The following is a 27,629-nucleotide window of genomic DNA, read 5'->3' as shown; positions in this document are numbered from 1 at the left end:
CAGTTGGCTTGAGTTCACAGGCCTTATATTGCTTTAGAAATACTTACCTTTAAACATCAGAACCACCTCTTGGTAGGGAAATGCTTCCACAATGAGATCAGATAGGAGAGTGACTGATGGAATAGCAGACTGATGTCTTCTAATTGAAGCGAGGCTGGGGTATGTGCTCACCGAATGGCCATGGAGGGGCCGACATGCCTGCCAGCACATGTACATTTCTCTCTCTCCATCAAAGGCCTATAGCTGCATTTGTGTTAAATATGTACATGCTATATCTCTACTGACACAGTATGATATTTGCTCTCCATGTCACTGCCAAACCCTGTAATACTTACTTATCCTGAGCATGAAAAGGTATGTTCCTGCTCACAGGAACGGGTTTTGAAATTGAAATATACATGTTTTAAATTAGAGAATCTGTGTGAATCCTAAATCTAGGTATGGGCAGGAAGTTATCAGCTGCTGCTTTTGAGGATCACAAGGCCATTCTGGGAAAACAGCAGAGAGAGACCAAAATCACTAGAGATTTTTCTTTATTGGTGATTACCCAGCCCCTTTGGAGGTAAGAGGGAAGGACGCTGACATACAAATGAACTGCCGTGGGAATCTCACCTGTATCCACACATGCAGGGGTGTAAGTCCTTTATGTTTTGATCTCTACTTGTCCCATTTCAGTCTGGATATAATTTGAAAGCCAGCTTAGCTCTTGTACTTCCTAATTATGTTAATGTAAAATTCTCATAATGAATGCAGTATGAGTTTCTAGTGAGCCTTTCAGATCCTAAGTGTATCCAAAGTAATTATAGGCTTTAAGACAAACTAAACATATGCATTTACCTAAGACATGAACTTTTGTGTATGTGTATGTCTGGGGCAGAGATGGGTCTCATATAAAATTTCAGTGAAAAACCACGATTGATCCAATGATGCGCTTTTTAAGGGGAGTTGTTTATGTGGAAATTGGAAGTGTCAGAAGACAACAAAGCACACACAAAAAACCCACTTTTAAGCAAATGTATAACTTGAAAAAAAAAAAGCCTAAAAATATTCTGAGGGGTGGTATATAGTTTAATAGTAGCCATGAGAACTTCCAGCAACTGGCTAATTTCTTCATATCAGCTGGCACGTGTGGTGACCGGCATTCCCTTGAAGAGCTTTGTCACCCTTCAGTCTTCTGCCCACAGGCCTTAGTCTTGTTTCCAGATGATGCCTCAGTGAGGATATAAGGTCCATGACCTCTAGGGTTAGTGCTGTCCACTCAGGCAGCAAGATCCTGACAAACTGTAGTGATGTGTGAGCACACGCCATGGGGTGAGTACCAGTAATTTGAAGGTTTTAAGAAGATATTTGGATTTTTGCTCCCAATCAAGAAGAGCTTTGTTGTCTGGTTTACATTTAAGACCTAGTTGGCTCATCATTCTCAGAAAAAAACTTTTTTTCTGGGTTAGGAAACTTCATCGTGAGACTTGAGATATACTGGTTTGGCAAATTTCCTCAATTTCTCCTGGCTTCGAAGTCCCCGGCCTCGTAGTGGGGCAAGGCCCATAGGAGGTAGATGAATCTGAATAATAATAATAATATTAAGAATTATATTCATTGCAGCAGCTTATATTCACTGAAGATTTACTAAGTACCATGCTCTCTGCTAAGTGCTAACTCTATACTGGCTCATGATTCCTTATAGTCCTTATACACATTAATCCTCAATATAATCTCATAGAGAATTATTATTCTAATATTCACAGATGAGAAAATGGAGGTTCAGGTTAAATAACTTGCTCAAGATTATACACTAAGTGATAGAACCAGGATTTGAACCCAGATCTGTATGATTCCAAAGCTTGTGCTCTTCTTTGCCATATTTCCTGCATGGAGGAAAAAACCACAGATCACACAGTGAGATGAGAGTCCAAAGAAGGTGAGGAAAAAAGTGTATACACAAAGATGTTCTTTGCATAGTGGAAAACTGGGACCAACATAAATGTCTAGTGAAAGGGTGGGTGCTGGTTAAATTATGGCATATTCTTACAATAGGATACAATGCATCCATTTTAAAAGATATCCAAAAGAGAGGAAATAAAATAAATAGGCGATAAACAGTATGCCTAGGGTCCCATATACTTTAAGAACATGTACGTACGTGAGTATAGAAAAAAAGACTAAAAGGATATACTACCAAACTGTTAGGCTGAGCAAATACAATATAAAATTGCTGTTTTTGTAGGTCAAGAGTAGAATACTGGCGATTTCATATGGTCCAACTCAACAGTTATAGCGGTCATTTCCACGGGGTGAGAATTTTTGACAATTTTCACTTTCTACCTTATGCATTCCTTCAATATTTGAATTTTATTCTTTCTTTAACAATAAACCTGTGTTTTATAATAAGGAAAATAAAAATATTTCCATAAAAAAGGTGAAAGTCAGAAGAGAAAGCTATGTAAATGTGAGCTGGCTTTCCCTTCCATATAAGGGAAAGTTGTTCAAGTAGGAGAAATCAGGCATTCATTGACATTTTAGTCTGTTGTGATGGGCTGGTGGCCACGCAAGGGTAGCTTATTTCCAACATGCCTGCTACAGTAGCTCTAGACTTCTCAGCAAACACTAGCCCTCTTGGTACACATTCTTGGAAATAACTGGGTTGACAAGGATAAGTACACACCACATGTTAACTGGAGTCACACTTACTGGCCTTGGATAAGGAATCTGGTAATGTAGTCCAATTTCAATCCTGGCTGTGCACTCATCTATACACTGTTTAATCAGGTCTGTGTCTGTAAGCTATTAAAAGGGAAAAAATAGGTGAGATTGTTAGTTCCAATGCTACATAAAGTATAGGTACACATTTTCTTAAACTTTTTTCAGTTCATTAGCCACTAAATTAAATATTGGTAATTTAAAAAATCAAAAGCAATTTAGCATAAAATTTCCCATGGATTTAACTTTTAAAAATTATTGAGGTAGATAATACAAGCACATGGTAAAAATAATTCAAATAATACAAAAGGATATAATGTAAAACAAAGTCTCCCTCTTCTTCCTGTCTCCACAGTTCCCCTTCTCAGAGACAACAATTATCAGAAGTTTCTTGTTTGTTCTTCCAGGGATATTCTATGCATATATAAGTATACCTCTGTAAACTTAGCATTTCTACTTATAAAAATGAAAGTTCTGAACCTTGCCTTTTCACTAACAACTTGAAGCTCCTTCTGTATTTACACATACAGAGCTGCCTCATTCTTTTTAACAGCTGCACAAAATTCCAACATAAGGCTGTATTATAATTTAACCAATCTTCTACTGATGGACATTTAGGTTATTTCCAGTCTTTTGCCATTATAAACAGTGGATCCCTCTAAAAATTTTTTTGGCTCACATGCAAATATATTTGAAAGATCATTTCCTAGAGAGAGAACTGCTAGGTTAAAGGGTTCATGCTTTTTTAATTCTCACAGATATTCCCTGTAGATTCAAATTACCCTCTAAGAGGCTGTACCGATTTACATTCCTAAGAGCAATCCATAAATTATATTCCCACCAACAATGAACAACAGTGCTTCTTCATATCCTCCCCTTGTTGATCAAGTTACTTCCAAGTAACCCAATTATCAGCAAGTGCTGTCTAGAAACCCCGAGTAAGACATTGGAGAATGATCCACCTTCTATTTTGAACTGTAAACTGTCTTGCTCATTAGTGAGGAAAAGAAATGACATTTGAAATTTCAAAACAGTTAAATTGTGGTAGTCCAATTTCAAGTAAAGGAATGAAAAGTTCATTCTGAAAAACAGAAAGCCAGGTAGGAGAAGGGGAGAAACCGTTTCATTCCGAGGATGGAAAATGAGTCAACACATGCCTCTGCTAAGAGTTTGTAAGTGGGCCTCAAAGCAGAGCTGGGATTGCATCAGCCCCAGATGACACCCACAGTGAAGTCTGGGCCATCGTGGCTTGGAAATTCCAAGGGCATTCTGTCCTATGGTACCTCTTGGAGTAAAGTTCCAGAAACTGCAACACATAGAAAGAACCACAGCTGAGTCCCTTGGGACAGAGGCTCAGCTTTCTGACCTCTGTATTTCTCAGAAGCTATTGCTCTGATGTCCACCTTGGGAGTAGATTTCCATGTTCTCATTTGCTCATTAGGATTTAGACCAATTAATGAGATACCTTTGGGTTATTATTAAGCACTTATAGCAAGTGAGGTTACAAGAGACTACTTATGTCTACGTGAGGGATTAGGAAGAAAGAAACCCCTAATAAAGATGTGGTTAAGGGGGCTGAGGGCTTCTGGGGCTCCAGCTGTCCATTTGAACAAGTTGGGGTAGAGTTCTCCAACTCAGTCATTCAGAGGCTGCCTGCATGATTCTGCCATATCCACAACTACCTATACTAATATTAAACTTTTTCTTTAAGTGGACTCTCTAAGCACAGTACTTGCAAAATTATCTGATACTGTTTTCTTTCTAATACATGGTAAAACAAGTATGTATTTTATTTTATTTATTTATTTATTTATTTGTGGTACGCGGGCCTCTCACCGTTGTGGCCTCTCCCGTTGCGGAGCACAGGCTCCGGACGCGCAGGCTCAGCGGCCATGGCTCACGGGCCCAGCCGCTGCGCGGCATGTGGGATCCTCCCGGACCGGGGCACGAACCCGCGTCCCCTGCATCGGCAGGCGGACTCTCAACCACTGCGCCACCAGGGAAGCCCCGGGAAACTTTATGGAGTTAAATTTTTTTAATCCTGTTGATGATGGGGAGGCTCAGTATGTTTGATGGTAGGGGGTGTTTGGGAAATCTCTGTACCTCCCGCTTGATTTGGTTGTAAACCTAAAACTGCTCTAAAAAAGTTTTATTTTTAATCCTTATGGTATTATGTTTGGAAAAAAAAGTGGTTATCTTCACCGATTATCTAAAGTAGTAGTAGTAACAATAATAATAACCACCACCAGCTTTTTTTTTTTTTTTTTTTTTTTGGTTACGCAGGCCTCTCACCGTTGTGGCCTCTCCCGTTGCGGAGCACAGGCTCCGGACGCGCAGGCTCAGCGGCCATGGCTCACGGGCCCAGCCGCTCCGCGGCATGTGGGATCCTCCCGGACCGGGGCACGAACCCGTGTCCCCTGCGTCAGCAGGTGGACTCTCAACCACTGCGCCACCAGGGAAGTCCCAGTATTTTATAAATTTATTTATTTTATTTATTTTTGGCTGTGTTGGGTCTCCGTTGCTGCACACGGGCTTTCTCTAGTTGCGGCAAGCAGCAGCCACTCTTTGTTCAGGCATGCAGGCTTCTCATTGTGGTGGCTTCTCTTGTTGCGGCGCACAGGCTCTAGGCACGCGGGCTTCACCACTGGCAAATACACCACCTCCCTCTGGCTCACACCACATTGGGCCAATTCAAGCAGAGGCAAATGAAGGATTATTATTGCCTTAACTGAAAACCCAAAGGGTCTTGGGCAGTAGTTAGGTGAGTGAACCTGCAAAGGTTTACTGGGCACATACTACTATGATATCCCCAGCACCAGACTAGACACTGTGAGGTCATGGTCCCTGCCTTCAACTATCAAGGATATTACCTTGGCAGAACAACTCTGACGCAATGGTATATAATCAACAAGGGCAATGACTGCTACAGACTGCTATCTAGATTCCTATATAGCGGAGTAGCTGGCCATCATGGGGTCGGGTGAGGGCAGAGAACTTGAGGAAGACTTCCTGGAGAAGATCAACTGAATCAAAGTATTTGTAAATGCTCAGTAATTTAGTGACAACCACAAGGCAGGGCCCATGACATATACTAGAAAAGGATAAGAAACTGTCTATGTGCTCAAGGAACTGACAATCTGGTTACGGAGACCATACCAACATAAATGAAACAAACAAGAAAAAAAAAAGAGAATATCACCAACTAATTACGAGTAGGTATAGCTCAGTGGTCTGCAAAATTTTTGATCATATACTTCTTTCAATAAAAAGTTTCTGAGCCCTGAGAATTCCCTGGTGGTCCAGTGGTTAGGACTTGGCACTTTCACTGCTGTGGCCTGGGTTCAATCCCTGGTCAGGGAACTAAGATCCCACGAGCCACACAGTGTGGCCAAAAAAAAAAAAAATTTCTGAGCCCCATATGTGTATTTATAAGTTTATTAAATATAGTAATAATTCCATTGTAAATATATATATAATAGACATTATTAAAAGAGCGATAAAAATAAATAGAAACAGCACTTACAATATTTTACTTCTATTCCTCAAAGGACTATTTCAGGACCTTAGGGGGTACATACACTCTGATGTGGTATGCATGGTCTATGGTAAGAGCAGAAAAAGCCCACAAGCAGGTTGGTATTAAAAGCAGGGAGACTTCAGGGATTATGAGAAGGGAAGGATATTGTAGATCGAGACGGTTTCTTGTATAGCACTACCCCAATTGTAATTTTACATTTCTATCTAACTCTGAAACATCTTTCAGGGACCCTGTCTCAGTTTTGCTCAGTTATATCCCTGATGTCTAGTCTGGTGTTTGGAACATGGTAGACACTCAGCTACTTGCTGAATGAAAGAATGAGAGCAATGGGTCACAAAATAGTGGCAGGAGCTATGACAGAAATGGGAAAGCTGGGAAGGGGAGGTGTTCTTGTGGAAAGATGAGTTCTGCTTTGGGCTACTATGCTTGTGGTGAGTTCCTGCAGGTGGCTGATGACAGGTCAAGATATGGGATCTGGAACCATGGTGCCTGGGCCTCTCAGGGCAGAGGGCTGACCTTCAGAGGACGCTTACAGCTGGTAGGAGTGTGTGTGAAGAAGACAGGGCAGAAAAGGAGACTGAGATGGGGTCAGAGAGGAAAAAGTAAAGAGAGTAAATTGTCAGGAAGTTTCACGAAGTGAACAGTGACAGTGCTGAATCCATGAGATCAATGAGAAAGAGGCAAGAAAAGTCAGGAGCTGAAAGCCTCCTTCCATGCTTAGGGCCAGGCAGTCTTCCTAAGGAGCTGACAGCTAGATGCTTTATGGTTTGTCGAGTCAAGCCTCCTGGAATGGTTTTTGGCTCCCTGGTGTCTGGGTTCAACTAGCAAATGGAGGCACTATTTTACCCAATTTTGAGGTCCCAAAGAGCAAAGTCTCTCTGCTAGCCAGAGGCTTGAGTTCAAAGCCAAGTTATGAAGGGAACCCCATCTTAAACCTGTTCTCTTCCCTCTGAATGGGTTTATACTTGGAGGCTCTGAATAGCTTATGAATTGAAAAAAAAAACCAAATTTAACTGCGCACCTCCTGTGGGAGTGGCTGACAATAGGCACAGCGTGTGAGGAACCTATCCTACCCTGAAAATTGTCACTGGCCTGACTCAGGTCACCTGGCTCATGGGCTCTTCTGAAGATGCTGAGCCACTTACCCGCTGGACTGAGACCTGCCAAGAGCGAAGAGAGAAGCCCGGGTTGGGCAAGCCCGCTAGGCTGTGCCTCTGCCCCTTCCTGCTCCACACTCCGTCACTCTGACTTGTGCTGCTCAGTCCTCTCAACTTTAGGACAGAGAAGAAATGAACAAGCACCACAAGAAATTGCTCTCCTCCTTGCAGTCTCCAGCTAGAACCTACTTACATTTTTGTTTTTCTGAAACAGTGTTCTGGCTTCATTTAATATGTACTGTTTCTCTTTAATGGTGTCTTCCATCTGCCCTGATGCAGCCTGCCATTTCCTCGCAAGCCTGAAAATTCTGCGGTAGAGGCCAAGAACTTCTTGTCGTGTTGCCGTTGTCATCTTCCGACCCACCAAAATAGAAGAGGAAAAATTTGCATAAAAATTCAATTTGACAGTAGGCAGGGAGGCAGCTGTACATTTTTAAAAATCAAGCTCTTTAATTAGTCTAGAAATAACTGCTCTTTCTGAACAGATCTGTTTGCTGGCATTGCCAGAACGGTGTTATTATGAATACCAGCGTCTCCGAGATGGCCTTGTACGTCATCCCATGGTTAAAGGTCGCTCAGCCTTGCTGTTTGCCATGATGGCCACTTTTATGACCATGACAAAACCAAAATGCACATTTAGTGTTCTTTAAACCAGTATATTCTTTGCCAGAATATCTTAGGAATGATGCTTTTAGTGTATATTCTGGTAAAATTACATCACTAACCTGAGTGCATAGGAGAAGCCACATTTTGAGTAACTGAATTTTCTAGTTAAGTGTGAACTTGAGTTTAATGCAGGGATTGCAAACTCAAGTGCCTCTGGAGCCTGGCAGGTAACAAAATGAGGAAAACCGGCTGGGTGGGGACAGTGGCCAACTAGAGAAGATGTACCCCCTTGAAAGGGGACAGTTGCTACTCTGCCCCAGCCAGCTGCTGTCATGTAGAATTGAGGGCCTAAGGGTGCCAGATTTCCTGATAGCTTAACAATAGGTGGCAGTCGAGATTTTTAAAATATGAAACTTCAAAAAAGACAGTAATTCCTTATTTTTGAAAATGTGAGTACCAAACATAAAATGAATCTGCAGGCTCAATTCCACCCAGAGTTTGTCAGGTTGCAAACTGTTTTTTAGTTCATCATAACCTTGTCGAAAATATTTCTCAAAATTGTTGGTCTACTTCCTTGTCCACATAAGAACTGTATAATAAGTACAACTGAAAATCTCTCTGATGACTGAAGATCCCCGGGATTTGACTGCAGGACTTCAACAGGACTGGGGGAAAAAGAGACTCCACTCTTGGAGGGCACACACAATGTAGTGTCAGCATCAGGACCTGGGGAAAGGAGCAGTGACCCAATAGGAGACTGAACCAGACCTACCTGCTTGTGTTGGAGGGTCTCCTGCAGAGGTGGGGGACAGCTGTGGCTCACCCCAAGGACAAGAACATTAGCAGCGGAAGTTCTGGGAAGTACTCCTTGGCGTGAGCCCTCCCAGAGTCCACCATTAGCCCCATCAAAGAGCCTGTAGGCTCCAGTGCTGGGTCTCCTCAGGCCAAACAACCAACAGGGAGGGAACTCAGCCCCACCCATCAGCAGACAAGCGGATTAAAGTTTTACTGAGCTCTGCCCACCAGAGCAACACCCAGCTGTACCCACCACTAGTCCCTCCCATCAGGAAGGTTGCACAAGCCTCTTAGATAGCCTCATCCACCAGAAGCAAGAAGATCTGCAATCCTGCAGCCTGGAGGATGTAAACCACATTCTCAGAAAGACAGACAAAATGAAAAGGCAGAGGACTATATACCAGATGAAGGAATAAGATAAAACCCCAGAAAAACAGCTAAATGAAGTGGAGATAGGCAACCTTCCAGAAAAAGAATTCAGAATAATGATAGTGAAGATGATCCAGGACCTCGGAAACAGAATAGAGGCAGAGATCCAGAAGATGCAGGAAATGTTTAACAAAGACCTAGAAGAATTAAAGAACAAACAAACAGAGATGAACATTACAATAATAAAAATTTAAAAAAATAGACTAGAAGGAATCAATAGCAGAACAACTGAGGCAGAAGAACGGATAAGTGACCTGGAAGACAGAATGGTGGAATTCACTGCCGCAGAACAGAATAAAGAAAAAAGAATTAAAAGAACTGAAGACAGCATAAGAGACCTCTGGGACAACATTAAACACACTAACATTAGCATTATAGAGGTCCCAGAAGGAAAAGAGAGAGGGAAAGGACCCGAGGAAATATTTGAAGAGATTATAGTTGAAAACTTCCCTAACATGGGAAAGGAAATAGCCACCCAAGTCCAGGAAGTGCAGAGAGTCCCAGGCAGGATAAACCCAAGGAGAAACATGCCGAGACATGTAGTAATCAAATAGACAAAAATTAAAGAAAAATTATTAAAACAAGGGAAAAATGACAACATACAAGGGAACTCCCATAAAGTTAACAGCTGATTACTCAGACGAAACTCTACAAGCCAGAAGGGAGTGGCACGATATATTTAAAGTGATGAAAGGGAAGAACATACAACCAAGATTACTCTACTGGCAAGGATCTCATTAGATTCAATGGAGAAATCAAAAGCTTTACAGACAAGCAAAAGCTAAGAGAATTCAGCACCACCAAACCAGCTCTACAACAAATGCTAAAGGAACTTCTCTAAGTGGGAAACACAAGGGAAGAAAAGGACCTACAAAAAAAAACCTAAAACAATTAAGAAAGTGGCAATAGGAACATACATATCGATATTTACCTTACATGTGAATGGATTAAATGCTCCAACAAAAAGACACAGGCTGGGGATTCCCTGGTGGCACTGTGGTTGAAAGTCCGCCTGCCAATGCAGGGGACACGGGTTCATGCCCCGGTCCGGGAAGATCCCACATGCCGCGGAGCGGCTGGGCCCGTGAGCCATGGCCGCTGAGCCTGTGTGTCCGGAGCCTCTGCTCCGCAACGGGAGAGGCCACAACGGTGAGAGGCCTGCGTACCGCAGAAAAAAAAAAAAAAAAGACACAGGCTCACTGATTGGGTACAAAAAGAAGATCCATATATATGCTGTCAACAAGAGACCCACTTCAGACCTAGGGACACATACAGACTGAAAGTGAGGGGATGGAAAAAGACATTCCATGCAAATGGAAATCAAAAGAAAGCTGGAGTAGCAATACTCATATCAGACAAAGTAGACTTTAAAATAAAGAGTCTTACAAGAGACAAGGAAGGACACTACATAATGATCAAGGGATCAATCCAAGAAGAAGATAAAACAATTATAGATACACACGCACCCAACATCGGAGCACCTCAATACGAGTGTTAACAGCCATAAAAGAGGAAATCGACAGTAACACAATAGTGGGGGGCTTTAACACCTCACTTACACCAATGGACAGATCATCCAGACAGAAAATTAATAAGGAAACAGAAGCTTTAAATGACCCAATAGACCAGATAGATTTAATTGATACTTATAGGACATTCCATCCAAAAACAGCAGATAACATTTTCTTCTCAAGTGCACATGGAACATTCTCCAGGATAGATCACATTTTGGGTCACAAATCAAGTCTTGGTAAATTTAAGAAAATTGAAATCATATCAAGCATCTTTTCCAACCACAATGCTATGAGATTAGAAATAAATTACAGGGAAATAAAACGTAAAAAACACAAACACGTGGACGCTAAACAATACATTATTAAATAACCAGGAGATCACTGAAGAAATCATAGAGGAAATCAAAACAATGCCTAGAAACAAATGACAACGAAACACAACGATCCAAAACTTACGGGATGCAACAAAAGCAGTTCTAAGAGGAAAGTTTATAGCAGTACAATCCTACCTCAAGAAACAAGAAAAATCTCAAATAAACAATCTAACCTTACACCTAAAGGAACCAGAGAAAGTAAAACAAACAAAACCCAAAGTTAGTGGAAGGAAAGAAATCATAAAGATCAGAGCAGAAATAAATGAAATAGAAGCAAAGAAAACAACAGCAAAGATCAATACAACTAAAAGCTGGTTCTCTGAGAAAAAACACAAAATTGATAAACCTTTAGCCAGACTCATCAAGAAAATGAGGGAGAGGACTCAAATCAATAACATTAGAAATGAAAAAGGAGAAGTTACAATGGACACTACAGAAATACAAAGCATCATAAGAGAGTACTACAAGCAACTCTATGCAAATAAAGTGGACAACCTGGAAGAAATGGACAAATTCTTAGAAAGGTATACCTTCCAAGACCGAACCAGGAAGAAATAGAAAAAATGAACAGACCAATCACAAGTAATGAAATTGAAACTGTGATTAAAAATCTCCCAACAAACAAAAGTCCAGGACCAGATGGCTTCACAGGTGAATTTTATCAAACATTTAGAGAAGACCTCACACCCATCCTTCTCAAACTCTTCCAAAAAACTGCAGAGGAAGGAACACTCCCAAACTCATTCTACAAGGCCACCATCACCCTGAGACCAAAACCAGTCAAAGATACTACAAAAAAAGAAAATTACAGACCAATATCACTGATGAATATAGATGCAAATATCCTCAACAAAATGCTAGCAAACTGAATGCAACAATGATTAAAAGGATCATAGGGGCTTCCCTGGTGGCACAGCGATTGAGAGTCCGCCTGCCGATGCAGGGGACACGGGTTCGTGCCCCGGTCTGGGAGGATCCCACATGCCCCGGAGAGGCTGGGCCCGTGAGCCATGGCCGCTGAGCCTGCGCGTCCGGAGCCTGTGCTCCGCAACGGAAGAGGCCACGATGGTGAGAGGCCCACGTACCGCAAAAAAAAAAAAAAAAAAAAAAGGATCATACACCATGATCAAGTGGGATTTATCCCAGGGATGCAAGGATTCTTCAATACATGCAAATCAATCAATGTGATACACCATATTAACAAATTGAAGAATAAAAACCATATGATCATCTCAATAGATGCAGAAAAAGCATTTGACAAAATTCAACACCGATTCATGATAAAAGTCTCCAGAAAGTGGGCACAGAGGGAACCTATCTCAACATAATAAAGGCCGTATATGACAAACCCACAGCAACCATCATTCTCAATGGTGATAAACTGAAAGCATTTCCTCTAAGATCGGAAACAAGTCAAGGATGTCCACTATTATTCAACATAGTTTTGGAAGTCCCAGCCATGGCAATAAGAGAAGAAAAAGAAATAAAAGGAATATGAATTGGTAAAGAAGTAAAACTGTCACTGTTTGCAGATGACATGATACTATACATATATAATCTTAAAGATGCCACCAGAAAACTTCTAGAGCTAATCAATGAATTTGGTAAAGTTGCAGCATACAAACTTAATGCACAGAAATCTCTTGCATTCCTATACACTAACAATGAAAAATCAGAAAGAGAAATTAAGAAAACAATCCCATTAACCATTGCAACAAAAAGAATAAAATACCTAGGAATAAACCTACCTAAGGAGGCAAAAGACCTGTATTCAGGAAACTATAAGACATTGATGAAAGAAATCAAAGATGACACAAACAGATGAAGAGATATACCATGTTCTTGGACTGGAAGAATCAATATTGAGAAAATGAATATGCTACCCAAAGCAATCTAGGATTTCAATGCAATCCCTATGAAATTACCAGTGGCATTTTTTACAGAACTAGAACAAAAAATCTTAAAATTTGTGTGGAGACACAAAAGACCCTGAATAGACAAAGGAATCTTAAGGGAAAAAAACAGAGTTGTAGGAATCAGACTCCCTGACTTCAGACTATACTACAAAGCTACAGTCATTGAGACAATATGGTACTGGCACAAAAACAGAAATATAGAACAGGAACAGGATAGAAAGCCCAGAGATAAACCCACGCACCTGTGGTAAACTAATCTATGATGAAGGAGGCAAGGATATACAATGGAGAGAAGACAGTCTCTTCAATAAGTGGTGTTGGGAAAACTGGATGGCTACATGTAAAAGAATGAAATTAGAACAGTCCCTAACACCACACACAAAAATAAACTCAAAATGGATTAAAGAGTTAAATATAAGACCAGACGCTAAAAACTCTTAGAGGAAAACAGTCAGAACACTCTGACATAAATCACGGCAAGATCTTTTTTGACCCACCTCCTACAGTAATGAGAACAAAACCAAAAATAAACAAATGGGACCTAATGAAACTTAAAAGCTTTTGCACAGCAAAGGAAACTATAAACAATACAAAAAGACAACCCTCAGGATGGGAGAAAATATTTGCAAAGGATTAATCTCCAAAATATATAAACAGCTCATGCAGCTCAATATTAAAAATGCAAATAACCCAATCAAAAAATGGGCAGAAGACCTAAACAGACATTTCTCCAAAGAAGACATACAGATAGTCAAGAGGCACATGAAAAGCTGCTGAACATCGCTAATTATTAGGGAAATGCAAATCAAAACTACAATGAGGTATCACCTCACACTGGTTAGAATGGGCATCATCAGAAAATCTACAAACAACAAATGCTGCAGAGGATGTGGAGAAAAGGGAACCCTCTTGAACTGTTGGTGGGAATGTAAATTGATACAGCCACTATGGAGAACAGTATGGAGGTTCCTTAGAAAACTAAAAATAGAATTACCATATGACCCAGCAATCCCACTACTGGGCATATACCTTTAGAAAACCATAATTCAAAAAGAGTCATGCACCACAATGTTCACTGCAGCACTATTTACAATAGCCAGGACATGGAAGAACCTAAGTGTCCATTGACAGATGAATGGATATGGCACATATACACAATGGAATATTACTCGGCTATAAAAAGAAACAAAATTGAATTATCTGTAGTGAGGTGGATGGACCTAGAGTCTGTCATACAGAGTGAAGTAAGTTAGAAAGAGAAAAACAAATACCGTATGCTAACATATATATATGGAATCTAAAAAAAAAAAAAAAGGTTCTGAAGAACATAGGGGCAGGACAGGAATAAAGATGCAGACGTAGAGAATGGACTTGAGGACACAGGGAGGGGGAAGGGTAAGCTGGGACGAAGTGAGAGGGTGGCACTGACATATATACACTACCAAATGTAAAATAGCTAGTGGGAAGCAGCCGCATAGTACAGGAAGATCAGCTTGGTGCTTTGTGACCACCTAGAGGGGTGGGATAGGGAGGGTGGGAGGGAGACACAAGAGGGAGGGGATATGGGGATACGTATAGCTGATTCACTGTGTTGTACAACAGAAACTAACACAACATTGTAAAGCAATTATACTCCAATAAAGATGTTAAAAAAATAAGGCAATAAATATAATATTTCACTTTCACATTTTTCAGTAAAAATAATTGTAGTTTCTTCAAAAAAAACCCCACTAAAAATAGAATTACCATATGACCCAACAATCCCACTACTGGGCATATACCCAGAGAAAACCATAATTCAAAAAGACACATGCACTCCAGTGTTCACTGCAGCCCTATTTACAACAGCCAGGTCATGGAAGCAACCCAAATGTCCATCGACAGACAAATGGATAAAGAAGATGTCATACATATATACAATGGAATATTACTCAGCCATAAAAAGGAACGAAATTGGGTCATTTGTAGAGATGTGGATGGACCTAGAGACTGTGATATTGAGTGAAGTAAGTCAGAAAAAGAAAAACAAATGTTGTATATTAACGCATATATGTGGAATCCAGAAAAATAGTACAGATGAACCAGTTTGCAAGGCAGAAATAGAAACACATATGTAGAGAACAAACGTGGACACCAAGGGGCGAAAGCGGCAGAGGAGGGTGGTGGTGGTGGGATGAATTGGGAGATTGGGATTGACATCTATACACTAATATGTATAAAATGGATAACTAATAAGAACCTGCTGTATAAAAAAGATAAATAAAATTCAAAAAAAGAAAAAGTATGAACAGGCCAATTACCAGTAATGAAATTGAATCAGTAATTTAAAAATTCCCAGTAAACAAAAATCCAGGGCCAGAGGGCTTCACAGGTGAAATCTACCAAACATTTACAGAAGAGTTAACACCTATCCTTCTCAAACTATTCCAAAAAATTCCACAGGAAGGAACACTTCTGAACTTATTCTATGAGGCCAGCATCACCCTGATATCAGAAACAGACAAAGATATCACAAAAAAAGATAATTACAGGCCAATGTCACTGATGAACGTAGATGCAAAAATCCTCAACAAATTATTAGCAAACCGAATCCAACAAGACACCAAAAGGATCATACACCATGACTAAGTGGGATTTCAATATCTGCAAATCAGTCAATGTGATACACCATGTCAACAAATTAAAAATTAAAAATCACAGGATCATCTCAATAGATGCAGAAAAAGCTTTTGACAAAATTCAACATGCATTTGGGACTTCCCTCGTGGTCCAGTGGTTAAGACTCCATGCTTCCACTGCAGGGGGCATGGGTTCGATCCCTGGTCAGGGAACTAACATCCTGCATGCTGCATGGCATGGCCAAAAAAAGTGAAAAAAATAAAATAAAATAAAATTCAACATCCATTTATGATAAAAACTCCCCAGAAAGTGAGCATAGAGGGGACATCCCTCAAAATAATAAGGGTCATATATGACAAACCCACAGGTAACATAGTGATGAAAAGCAGAAAGCAGCCCACTTTCACCAATTTTTTAATTCAACCTAGTTTTGGAAGTCCTAGCCACAGCAATCAGAGAAGCAAAAGAAATAAAAGGAATCCAAATTGGAAAGGAAGAAGTACAACTGTCACTGTGTGCAGGTGGCATGAAACCATACATAAAAAATTCTAAAGATGCCACCAGAAAACTACTGGAGCTCATCAATAAGTTCAGTAGTGTTGTGGGATACAAAATTAATATATAGAAATCTGTTGCACTTGTCTATACTAACAACAAACTATCAGAAAGAGAAATCAAGGAAACAATCCTATTTAGCATCATATCAAAAAGAATAAACTATCTCAGAATAAACCTACCAAGGAGGTAAAAGACCTGTACTCAGAAAACTATAAGGCACTGATGAAAGAAACTGAAGAGGATGCAAACAGATGAAAAGATATACCATGTTCTTGGATTGGAAGAATTAACATTGTTAAAATGACCATACCACCCAAGGCAATCTACAGATTCAGTGCAATCCCTGTCAAAATACCAATGGCATTTTTCACAGAACTAGAACAAATAATTTTAAAATTTGTATGGAAACACAAAAGACTCTGAATAACCAAAGCATCTTCAGAAAGAACAGAGCTGGAGGCTTCATGCTCCTTGACTTTAGACTATACTACCAAGCTACAGTTATCAAAATAGCATCATATATCATTTATAAAAATAAACTCAAAATGGATTAAAGACCTAAATATAGAACTGAAAACCATAACACTCTTAGGAGAAATCATAGGCAGAACAGTCTTTGACATAAATCGTAGCAAGTTTTTTTTGACTTGTCTTCTAAGACAAAGGAAACAAAAGCAAAACTAAACAAATGGGACCTAAGTAAACTAATAAGCTTTTTCACAGAAAAGGACACCATTGACAAAATGAAAAGACAACCTACTGAATCGGAGAAAATGTTTGCAAATGATATGACCAATAAGGGGGTAACATGCAAAATATATAAACAGCTCATATAACTAAACATCAAAAAAACAACCTGATTAAAAAATGGGCAGAAGACCTGAATAGACATTTTTCCAAAGAAGGCACAGAGATGGCCAACAGTCACATGAAAAGATGCTCAACATCGCTAATCATCAGAGAGATGCAAATCAAAACCATCATATCACCTCACACTTGTCAGATGGCTATCATCAAAAAGAACATAAATAACAAATGTTGGCGAGGTGTGGAGAAAAGGGAACTGTTGGTGGGAATGCAACTTGGTGCAGCTACTATGGAAAACAGTATGGAGGTTCCTCAAAAAACTAAAAATAGAATTACCATATGATCTAGCAATTCCACTCCTGGGGTACATATCTGAAAAAAAACACTAATTCAAAAAGATAAGTGCACCCAGTGTTCATAGCAGCATTATTTACAACAGACAAGATAGGGAAGCAACCTAAGCGTCCATCAACATATGAATGGATAAAGAAGATGTGATATATATCTATTATGTTGTACACCTGAAACTAATATAATGTTGTAAATCAAGTATACCTTGATTTAAAAAAAGGAAATTCAGAGAAGATATGAAAAAAAATCCCACTACTAGAGGATTGTGATTAGTCAAATTTAGGAGAGTGAATACTGTACTGCCCTTAACAAATTACCAGGCTGGGAAGACAAGGAAGACAGATTTAGCAAGTGAGTAGCAGGACCAGGCACTGGGACACCTCATTATGAGTCCTGGGCTTTCCTCAAACAGGTCATCTGTTGAGACGTAGGCTGCTCATTGCCCTTTGAGAACAGACCCATTTCCAACCCAAGGGGCAGGGGTAATACATGGAGACTGCATGCTTTAGAGTGGTCCTGAGCTTATGAGAATTTAGGCAGCTAAAGAAAGCAGATGGGAGCTGGAAGGAGCTGTGTTTATCTAGAAATTCTAAGTAATTGCAAGGAATTCACCTTAGAGAGAATGTCTCTTTTGAGTATGATTGCACCTCTTACTTATCCTGACCCTGGTGACCTTTCTTAAGCAATGAGGAATGAACCAAGGCTTAACCATTGGATGAAAAGCTTGAAATCACTACTTCACCCAATTCAAAAGTTAAAAGGACATACCTGATATCCATTCTGATATCCATTATACCTCACAGGAAAAAAATGCTTGAAAGGAATTCATACAAACCAGAAGAGATCATCATGCATTGTGGCTATAACTGTAATGAAAACTCGGATGAATTGATGATGTTCTTCCTGGTAAGGAAACAGGTTTCTGAGTTTCTGGCTCTCCCTAAAACTCCATGGTTTCATGTGAAAATACATGAGTCAGTTCCTGTGAGGAACAGAGTCTTCGACTAACCTCTATTAATGACTGCTTCACTTCCCTGTCATTAACAGATGCAACTTCCTTGACTGCATGACACTTAAGAAGGAAAGTGAAGGCAGTATGGCATATTAAAACAGCAGCAGCCTTCTCCAAAGTCTGACTTCCATTTCTTTGTTTTTACCACTGTCTGAACCACAGCTTCAAACTATAACTGATCACGTACCACAAGCTGATACACACGCCCTGCAAATATGGTATTTAAGGTAACAAGCAGCACTAACAATTGGTATTTAATAAGACCATTTTCAAAGCCCTTTAACGTTTAAGTGTTTTGAAAACTAATCCTGAAAGGGAAATAAGTGATGTCTTCCTCTCCAACATCAGGTGACCCGGACTGTGTTTCAGTCCAAAAGATTTCCACAGTCTAATGCTGTGTTCTCCATTATGTACTATTCGCAAGTGGTTGTTACAAAGCTTGTGATTCTAGAAACAAAATCAGCCATATAAATTTAAAAAATGTTAAAAAGCTCTCTTCTTTTTGGTTTATATCTTTATTCCCAGGAAGCAACTTGTTTAGGAAACGTGACTTTTCCCTGAGAGTCTTCCTCCCTATGGTATGATGGCTTGAAACCAACATTTATTCCTCTAAAACTATCAATGACCTCTCACTATTGATGAAAGGCCGAGTCAGCCCTTCTTCTTCTTCCCTAGTCTCAGGGGTTGACCTGATGCAGTGGGGTCTGCTGGGATTCTCCCATGGCCGACATCAGGAATATGAAATTGTTTAGAGGACCACAACTGAACTTCAGTCTCAACTGCCTGTGAAGTCAGTTCTTATAGAATTTTTACAGTTAAGGTTTTCTAACTTTTATTCTGAGACTGAGATTTCTTCAAATTCTGCTTTTCACTTCCTTAACCCTCAAATCCCAGAATGAGGAAAGATAAGAGATAGGAAGTGTGCCTGGGAGGAATTGTGACTGGAAACTGGGCTCTTTTCTTCAAATCGTATTTCATGCATAAACACAGTGCCAGGATAGAACTCATTACCAAGCGCCTACCATGTGCAGCCTACCATCAAAAAAGGGCTGACAAATATTGCTGCTCGTCCATTTTGGCTTCAGGTCATAGTCAGAAGTTTCCCTTAAAGCAAGTGTCCCAAAGACTGGTTGGGGAGGTAATTTTTGATGTACAAGAAAATATTTATTTTCTTAGTGTGATTCCCTTAATGTGTTTTAATAGCCCAACAAACACATGATTTAAAGTGATTTCTATTTTGTAGTGATATAGAGCTACCTTTAAACATATTACGGAAACTTTTAAGCTGGTTTAAAACATAGGTAGGACTTCCCTGGTGTCCAGTGCTTAAGGCTGCGCTCCCACTGCAGGGGCACGGGGTTCAATCCCTGGTCGGGGTAAGATCCGGCATGCTGCGCAGTGTGGCCAAAAAACAAAACAAAACAAAACAAAACAACATAGGTAAATAATAGCAGAAATTGTGATGTGGAGTCCCCAAAAACCTGAGTCTGGGAACTGTAGCTATAAGGCACCCTGCTGTGGTGTTTGTTCTGCTGAAACTTTCACTTAGAATGCCTGTCTTCTGCTGGCCACCTCAACTTGTAGACACCAGTTTATTCTCAGGCTTTTCTGGAGCACCTTTTTCTCTGCTTCTATCACATCCAGCTATTGTTCTTTTGCAGTTTCACTGTCTTTTTCTTCCCAGAGTCTCTGAATTCCTGGAGGGCAGGGACCGCATTTTGCTCATTAAAGGAATAATAATAAGGATAAGAATGATAATAATAACAGTAACAGCTACATTTATCTTCCACTTCCTCTGTGCTAGGCTTCCTAGGTACTTTACATACATATATTAACTCCCATAATCGGCACAGTTCTATAAGGTAAATACTACATTATCCTGTTTTACAAAGGAGGTACCTGATGCCAAAAGAGGTTAAGTAACTTGAGCAAGGTCACGTGGCGAGGAAGAGGTGGAGCCAGGATTCAAAACCAGATAGTGTGGAGTCAGAGCCCCAACTTTTAATCACTAAATAGGCTGCTCAATCTCAGTAAATGTGGTTGAATGTCTGCTGATTGCTTTAAAGAGCTTAGCCAGTTGTGACAATGGGAACGAAATTCTATTCCTTTCCTACAAAGAGCAAAAGACCAATCTTTCTGCACCCTGATTGAATTGCAATTACCCTTTTATAAGGTTTTCCATATACCATCTGCCCCTCCCCTGCAACTGTCCTTCCTCAGTAATGATGTTACACACCAGCACCTTTAGAGGAGGCTGTGCACTTAACTGGACTGCTGTGCTCTTCTGTTCCCTGCAGCAACCCTGTCCCTGACACTCCAAAGGAGCTGACATCACATAAGAGATACCAGCACTCATTACAGTGCTACTACCCTGCAGGTCTTACTCTTTCCTCCCAAGCATCTATCCATCCATCCAACATTTATTCAGTGCCCATGTGCCAGGCTAGGCATACAGTGATAAACATGCAGCCACGGTCCCTGTCCTCCTAGAGCTTATATCCTAGTGGCAGAGGCAGATGATATACAAGAAAAATTTTTGTATAATTTTGGTTATATGTGCTCTCAAGGAATGAAACAATAATATGATATGAATGAGCAGAGGTGGGGGTTATTTTATTTTGGGTGGTCAGTGATGTTTGAGCTGAGTCTTGAATGGTGTTCAGGAACCTATTAATGGGAAGAGTTCAGGGGAAGGTGATGCAGGAAGAAAGAACAGCAGGAACAAAGGCTATGAGGTGGGAACCAACCTCAGTGTTAATACAGTTGAGAGCCTATGGGGGAAGTGGGACCACAGGTGGACAGGATCCAGCACAGGCTGAGAGAGTAGGCCTTGGAAAGGAGTTTGATTTGTAGTCTAAGAGCAAAAGGAAGACATTGGTAGGTTTTAAGCAAGTAAGAGTATCATGGTCTGATTTACATTTTTAAAAACATGCTGGATTTCAAACTGTATCATAAGTACTTGTGATTCTACCAGTCTTGCAGATGGTGAAGAGTCTTGCCTAATGCTACTTAACTGACGGGAGAACTGGGATTAAGAGCCAAAAAAGCTGAATGATTATTTCCCTGACTGAAAGCTTTTCCCTGTTTTTATTTTGGAGTCAGTAATGGGGACTCCAAACAGGCAGTGATCAATTTCCTAGGGAGAAAAAAAAAAAAAAAGCACCACCCACTCACTCTTCCACTTGCTGTGGAGAAGGAAAATACAGTGAAAGGGTCTATATACTTGGCATGTCTAGATCTAGTTTTGCAGGAGACCTACAGGAAGATTTGCCAGGACTAGGGGCTTTAGCCACTTCACCCTTTTCCCCACCTTTGGAACAGTTTCTTTCACCTTTGGAAAGAGCATCACTGCATGAACACTTAGAAGTTTAAAAGCAGAGATGAAAATTCCCTTTCCTCAGATGAAATTTATAGAAGTATGACTCTGGTCTCAGGAATGTCAAAATTCCAAATGTTGCACTCCCATGAGGCTTTGCCTTCTACTGAAGAAAAAGTGTTGCAGTACAAACAAGGGACAGAAAAGGCAAGGGAAATTAACTGACTTTCAAACCCCAGGTGGAAGGCGACTCCATTCTTTCAAGATCTGTCCTTAGGTGTAAATTTATAAAATCATAACCAATGAATATAATGTAGTCAAATTTCTCTCCCAACTACTTTATGATTTTGGGGGAGGGTGATAATGAAACTCACCCAGTGAAATCCATCGTATGTGTTCACCATGTACCAGTGGTGACCTATCCCGTGTCCTGCTGCCCTATCTTCTTAGATCTGGGACTCCTTCTTTTTGCCAAATGGAAGGCCCCAACCTATACAACTGAAATATTCTTTTTTTGCTTAACTGCTGACTCTCATCCTTTGGCTTTCATCACTTTTCACGGGGTGCCTTCTTCACACTGGGTCAGTGTCCCTGCTCTGGTGTATACCCCTATCATAATGTTCATTCTACTCTACTGTAATTTTCTGTTGACTTATGGTTCTTCCTCCACTGTGTGTGTTTTGGGAGGGAGAGAGAGAAGCAGGTTGGGACCCTGTCTCATCCATTACACTCCTAGGCCTGGCCCAGAGTTGGAGCTTGAAATACATTTGTTAGAAGAAAAAATTTACCCACACAGAATAATCACCAGTAATTACCATTCTCATCCTGAGATATATGCAGTGGTATTTGCATCAGGTTTCGCAACAGAAGACCCTAGAGCATTAAAAATTACTAATTAACCCTCACAATGATGTTTTCAAGAGTGGCACTGTGGGTGTCAGGGTGAGAATTGAAGATTAAGTGTTATTTAGCGAGGCAGTCTTCTCACTTCCATCTAGGGCAGTATACACAGCTGTTACATAACCCTCGCTCTTAAGTTCTCTTAAGGCCACTTAGGGTTTGTCCACAGGACTGAAATGATATACTATATTTTCAGGAAGCTTAGAATCAAACATATAGAAAAATGAGTTTTTGATATTTTTTTTCTTAAAAACAATCCTTTGGGGGAATAAGGTCCATTGCAACCAAGTGATGAGGGTTCAAAACCAACCTAAAAAATGATTTAAAGCTTTTGTCATTTGGAAAACCTCCAGGGAACTGAAGCATTCTTATAATGTCAAAGCAAACAGATTTTCTTGCCCCAGATAGCAGAATAGAGAATGACTACCTTGATTTTAGGCGTTCAAAATTTTTCCACAGATGTAAAGGACAGGAGATATAATACAAACAATGAACTAATGGGCTCTGGAATGATCTGGGTTTGAATCCTGACTTCACCACATCAGGCAAGATATTAATCTTCCTGAGCCTCGGCTTCTTAAAATGGGGAAACAACAGAACCTTCTTCAAAGAGTTGTTTTACAGATTGTTCATAATAATCCATGTAAATCACTTAGCATTGGAAGTTAACAAAGGCAAATGTTACCTGAAAAGGAGGAAATAAAGGAGGAACAGTGAGGCCTCTTTTATCTCTGCTAAACTTTGCTGCCTGCTGGTGAAATTATCGCTTTGTGGCAGTAATGGATTTTCCTAAAGCTGTTTCCCTCTGATCATTAATAATCCCTGCACAGTAAAGAGCTATTGTTCTTCAGTATGAGTAAATAACCCTGCCCGAGGCATCGCTTATCTTCAGACCACAGAGCAGACTTCTTACTGGAAATACAATGCAGGTGCCAACACCAAGGGCATGAGCAAGCTTCCCTTCCTATTTTTCTTCCTTTATCTCTTACTCCTTGCTTATCCTTCGGTGCACTTTTCTCCTAGATCCGTTATCCTTCCTTACTTTCTGATGTATTCCCATATCCTATACAGTATCATCTTACCTAAATTGAAGCTAAACCAAGTGCCCCCATCTCCCCACCCCACACACGCCCCATGGACTTGTTTCCTGACCTGGATTCAGTTTTTGGTTACTAGAATCTAAAAGGGGAAGTGTAATGCCACACACTGTTTTGTATATCTCAGGATATGCTTGTGTGGTGTACTTAATCATACGGCGGCTATTCTCTGAAACAGCATCTTTTTACACAGAAATTGACAATATGGTATGTCAGAGATACGGGTCAGGGAGGAAAGGGTATATCATATTTTTATCTAAAGGAAAATAAATTAGGTTAGGCCCCGTAACATGGGAAATCTTCAGAAGACAGGGAAAAACCAAAAATATTTATGTCTGAAAGATTTCTAAACTATCCCAAATAAGATCATGTAAGGCACATATATTCATCCTCAATATATCAGCACAGGAGCACAGACAAGATCACACTTTTAAGGGGAACTCCAATCAGGCTCTTGTATCCAAGAGATGTACAGCAATTTGCCCCCTCAGGGATAGAAACTCCAAATGGAAACCAAGTTTCAGTCTCTCAGTTCAAAAGAAATGGAAGCAACTGTTTCCTTATCATCATATTTTAAGAGACAAAGACAAGGGAAGGGTCAATAAGAGGCAGTGAGAACAAGTTACCAGAAGTAGGAGGTGTGTGTTTGGAGTGTTGTGTGTATGTGCTGGCAATGGGTGAAAACTTGGTCAATGCTTGAAGATCAACCCCAGTCATTCGTTTGTAACTACTCAGGATGTGAACCCTTCATAGGAACTAGGGAAGTCAAGAGAACACAAAACATTTAAATTAAAACATTCAAACCCCTTCTTTGTGATAATTTCCTAAGAAACTGGATTAAGAAACAGACAAAAGGGCTCTGGTTATAACATTAGATACACCTAACCCTTGATCCAACCACCTGATATATAACCCTCACCCTGCACCGGGGGTCTCCGCCTTCACGACAGTTTCCAAGTACCCTCCACCTATTGAATAAGCAACTTTCCCCACCTGCAGAAGCACGGGAGCTCTTTACTAGACAAAGTTCCTTTAGAGTAGGAGCACTGACTGTCCATCTTTAGTGAGCAGAATGATTAGCAACCAGAGTACCTTCGAGTTTCTCCAGTCCAACAATGACCAACAGAATGTTCTTCAATGATGGAAATATTCTATATCTTCGCTGTCCAACAGGGTAGCCACTGGCACTGGGCACCTGAAATACGGTTAGTACATCTGAGGAACTGCATTTAAAATTTTATTTCATTTAAATTTAAATAGCTACATGTAGCTTGTGGCTACATATGGCCAGCAGAGCTCTAGACCAAAAAATTGCAAATCAAATGCCCACAGGGGTTAGGCTGGTAGAAGAAGGGAGAAGAATTTCATTGGCTCCAGCTGACTGTTGCTCTGTAGGAACCTCAAGTTGGTGTTGCCAGATTGTCTCATTTTTCAAATGAAGCCGAAAATCAGATTTTTAAATTTGGCAAGTAAATTTTAAAAAATAATTTCAATCAATCTGTGGGCCAAACTACATTTGTAGGCAATATCTGTCTTGCCAGTTTGTAATCTGTAATCTAGGCCGACCCCTAAACTCAAAGAAAAGGGTCTTATTCAAGGCCATTCTGTTGGTCAGTAGAGATGCAAGACTGAAACCCAGGCCTTCTGATTATTCTTCTGATACCCTTTCTAGAGTTTATGAAATCAACCATATCTCGTGGTGGAGGTGGCAGCCACAGCGGGGACAAATGCCCCTTTGTCAGAAGCTGTTGAAGTCCATGGTTGATACATTATGGACACAGTGTTCCTATATGTTGGGTTCATGGGCAAGGCTCTGAAATAGGAGTCAGCAGGGCACAAAGAAGAAATAGTTCACAGGGTAGTCAGACCTATAAACAATTAATAAGCAAAGTAAGGTTTGCTGTAATGAACACAAATCACCTAAGCAGGAGTCCAAAAGCACTGGCAGCTGGCAGAGGAAAGGAGGAAAGAGATCTGAGCCAGGCCTCTGAGGATGAGTCTTGATGATTATGAGGGTGGGTCCCATTATTCAAGGATATTACGGGGCCTCCTTCTAGCTTGGCGGCTTTGTGTGTGTGAAGAGTCTCCTCTGCTGGCTTTTCCTTCTCTGGATCATCTCTACATGTAAAGAGCCCCAAGGAGTTTAGAGGCCTTCCTCTTTATCTGCACCCTCTTCTTAGGTGATCCAGGAATAAACTGCTACATTTATTCTCTCTCAGTTTTCCCTTGACTTGTATATTTAACTTCTCAACATCTTTACTTGGACCATTAATAGACTTATCAAAACTAGTATGTTCAAAATAATAGTAGTGCCTTCCAAACTATTTTCTCTGCGGAGTCATCCTTGGTTCCTTCCTTTCCCATACACTTCACATCCAATTTGGCAGCAAGTCCTGCAAGCTCGACTTTCCGAGTACATTTCAAATTTAATTCTCTCCATTTCCACCGTGAATACAACACTACTGTCACCTCCCCCTTGGCCCTACTGCAACAGCCTCCTAGCAGGTCTGACTACGTCTACCCTTCTCTATCCAGTAGCCAAGAATGATTTTCTAAAAATGTAAATCAGATCTGGTCACTCCTTCTTAAAACCCTCCATTTAAAAAACAGCTAAACCCTCACCTTGAGCTAAAAGGCTATGCTTGATCAGGCCCTGCCACTTCTCCATCACAGACCACTCTGGCTCTGGCTCTTTCCTTTCTACTGCAAGCACATGGCCTTCTCGCCATTTCCTTCCTCAGATCCCTTCCCGTTGGTTCATTTCTCCACCTAGAAAGCTCATTCCCTAGCTTCCCTCTTTTCTCCGATTTCTGTAAACCCGGCCTCCTCTGAACAGACTTATCCGATTTAGAGTGGCCCTCCCCCCATCTTCTACCACTTCACCTGATACTACTACCTTTGGGGCATTTCTCACTTGCTGATATCTTACTGATTTACTTTTTAACTTTCTCCCGGACTCGAATAAAAAGTCACGGAGCAACGCCTTTGGCGGACCGAGGGATTTAAGAAACTGGTTCTCATTATCTTAGAAAATCTCACTATCGTGTAGGGGACTCGTCTGTGTCAACCTTCCTCAGCTGGACGCCTCTCGCCCCCGGATTTGCCCCTACTAATCTCCCATTTACATTCGGGAATCCAAAGGATTGAGAAGTCTCAGATGGGCCCCAAACCAGCATTTCAGCGTTCCTAAACCAGGGCTCCCCTTCCTGGTCCTCGAGCCGCTTCCCTTAGCAGGTTGCCGAGACCAGCGGCGGTGACACCGAGCCGCCCTCGCGAGGCTGGGGGGGCGGGGGGGGGTCACACAGGCTCGTCTCCTAGCAACGTCGCACCCCGCCCACCCCACCCCATCCCTGCCCCTGGGGAGCCAACCCCTTCCCCCAGTCTCCCGCGCCAGGAGTCAGCGTCTCCATTCTCTACACTCACGCTGCATCAGTCCAGCCTTCCCCCACCCACAGAAGCCCGGCAGCCTACCGCAGGCTGGGAGGAGGCGGCGCCGGGAGCCCAGCTGAGCTGCGGCCGACTGAGCTCTGGCAGGTCCGGTGGGCCAGGCCGTACCAAACCACCGGACGGACCTCTGTGGGAGCATCATCCCAGGTCGAGGGTAGGCTCGAGCCTTCCTTAAACTTCAAACTCTAGACCACGCTCCGCCGTACAGCCATAATATATCCAAGTTCATCCTTTCCTTATTTTCCTTTTCTCCCTTTAGTTCTCCTCTCTCCCCCCATCCCAGCCAAAAATTGGTCCAGTCCATCTCCTCCTAGCTCTCCCTCCGCGTCGCTAGGTCTTTGCCCTTACTTGGCGACGGCTTCGTACGTCTTTGCGTACGTCGTGACGCAAACTGCCACTCTTTCCCTACCCGCCCTCCTCCTATTCCGCGTCCTGGAGCGGGCGGCTTGCGGGGTTACCGGAAGTGATGATGCAGGAGGCGATGGAGAGGGCGGGG

General features: G+C 41.2%; 2 protein-coding genes across 12 annotated transcripts in view; one reads left to right on the top strand and one right to left on the bottom strand.

The window, feature by feature from the left end:
- Positions 1-130: 130 nt before the first annotated feature.
- Positions 131-27,583, bottom strand: LYRM1 (LYR motif containing 1). 10 transcript variants are annotated; one of them, XM_079946088.1, is made up of 6 exons: positions 27,482-27,537; positions 25,607-25,804; positions 24,779-24,881; positions 7,586-7,744; positions 2,689-2,781; positions 131-1,561 (listed from the first exon to the last, which is right to left on the bottom strand). In XM_079946088.1, exons 4-6 carry the CDS (start codon positions 7,742-7,744, stop codon positions 1,445-1,447), a joined length of 369 nt encoding a protein of 122 aa, XP_079802214.1. In that variant the 5' UTR covers positions 24,779-24,881; positions 25,607-25,804; positions 27,482-27,537; the 3' UTR covers positions 131-1,444. The 10 variants fall into 10 exon arrangements, with proteins under 10 accessions (XP_079802214.1, XP_079802213.1, XP_079802216.1 ...); XM_079946087.1 differs by lacking the exon at positions 27,482-27,537 and adding an exon at positions 27,158-27,414; XM_079946090.1 differs by lacking the exons at positions 25,607-25,804; positions 27,482-27,537 and adding exons at positions 8,771-8,816; positions 27,158-27,414.
- The window catches only part of DCUN1D3 (defective in cullin neddylation 1 domain containing 3), a 36,493-nt gene continuing 36,022 nt past the window's right edge, over positions 27,159-27,629 (top strand). Inside the window, exon 1 of one of the 2 annotated variants that reach the window (XM_079946078.1) lies at positions 27,159-27,287. The gene's annotated coding sequence lies outside the window, so the exon portion shown is untranslated. The remainder of the gene's footprint in view (positions 27,288-27,629) is intronic. The other variant, XM_079946083.1, reaches the window with a different exon arrangement.

Source organism: Stenella coeruleoalba, assembly GCF_951394435.1.
Source record: "Stenella coeruleoalba genome assembly, chromosome: 15".
In the NCBI taxonomy this organism is placed as follows: domain Eukaryota; kingdom Metazoa; phylum Chordata; class Mammalia; order Artiodactyla; family Delphinidae; genus Stenella; species Stenella coeruleoalba.
The sequence above is the reverse complement of the archived record's forward strand: the minus strand, read 5'-3'. Positions and strand labels throughout refer to the sequence as shown.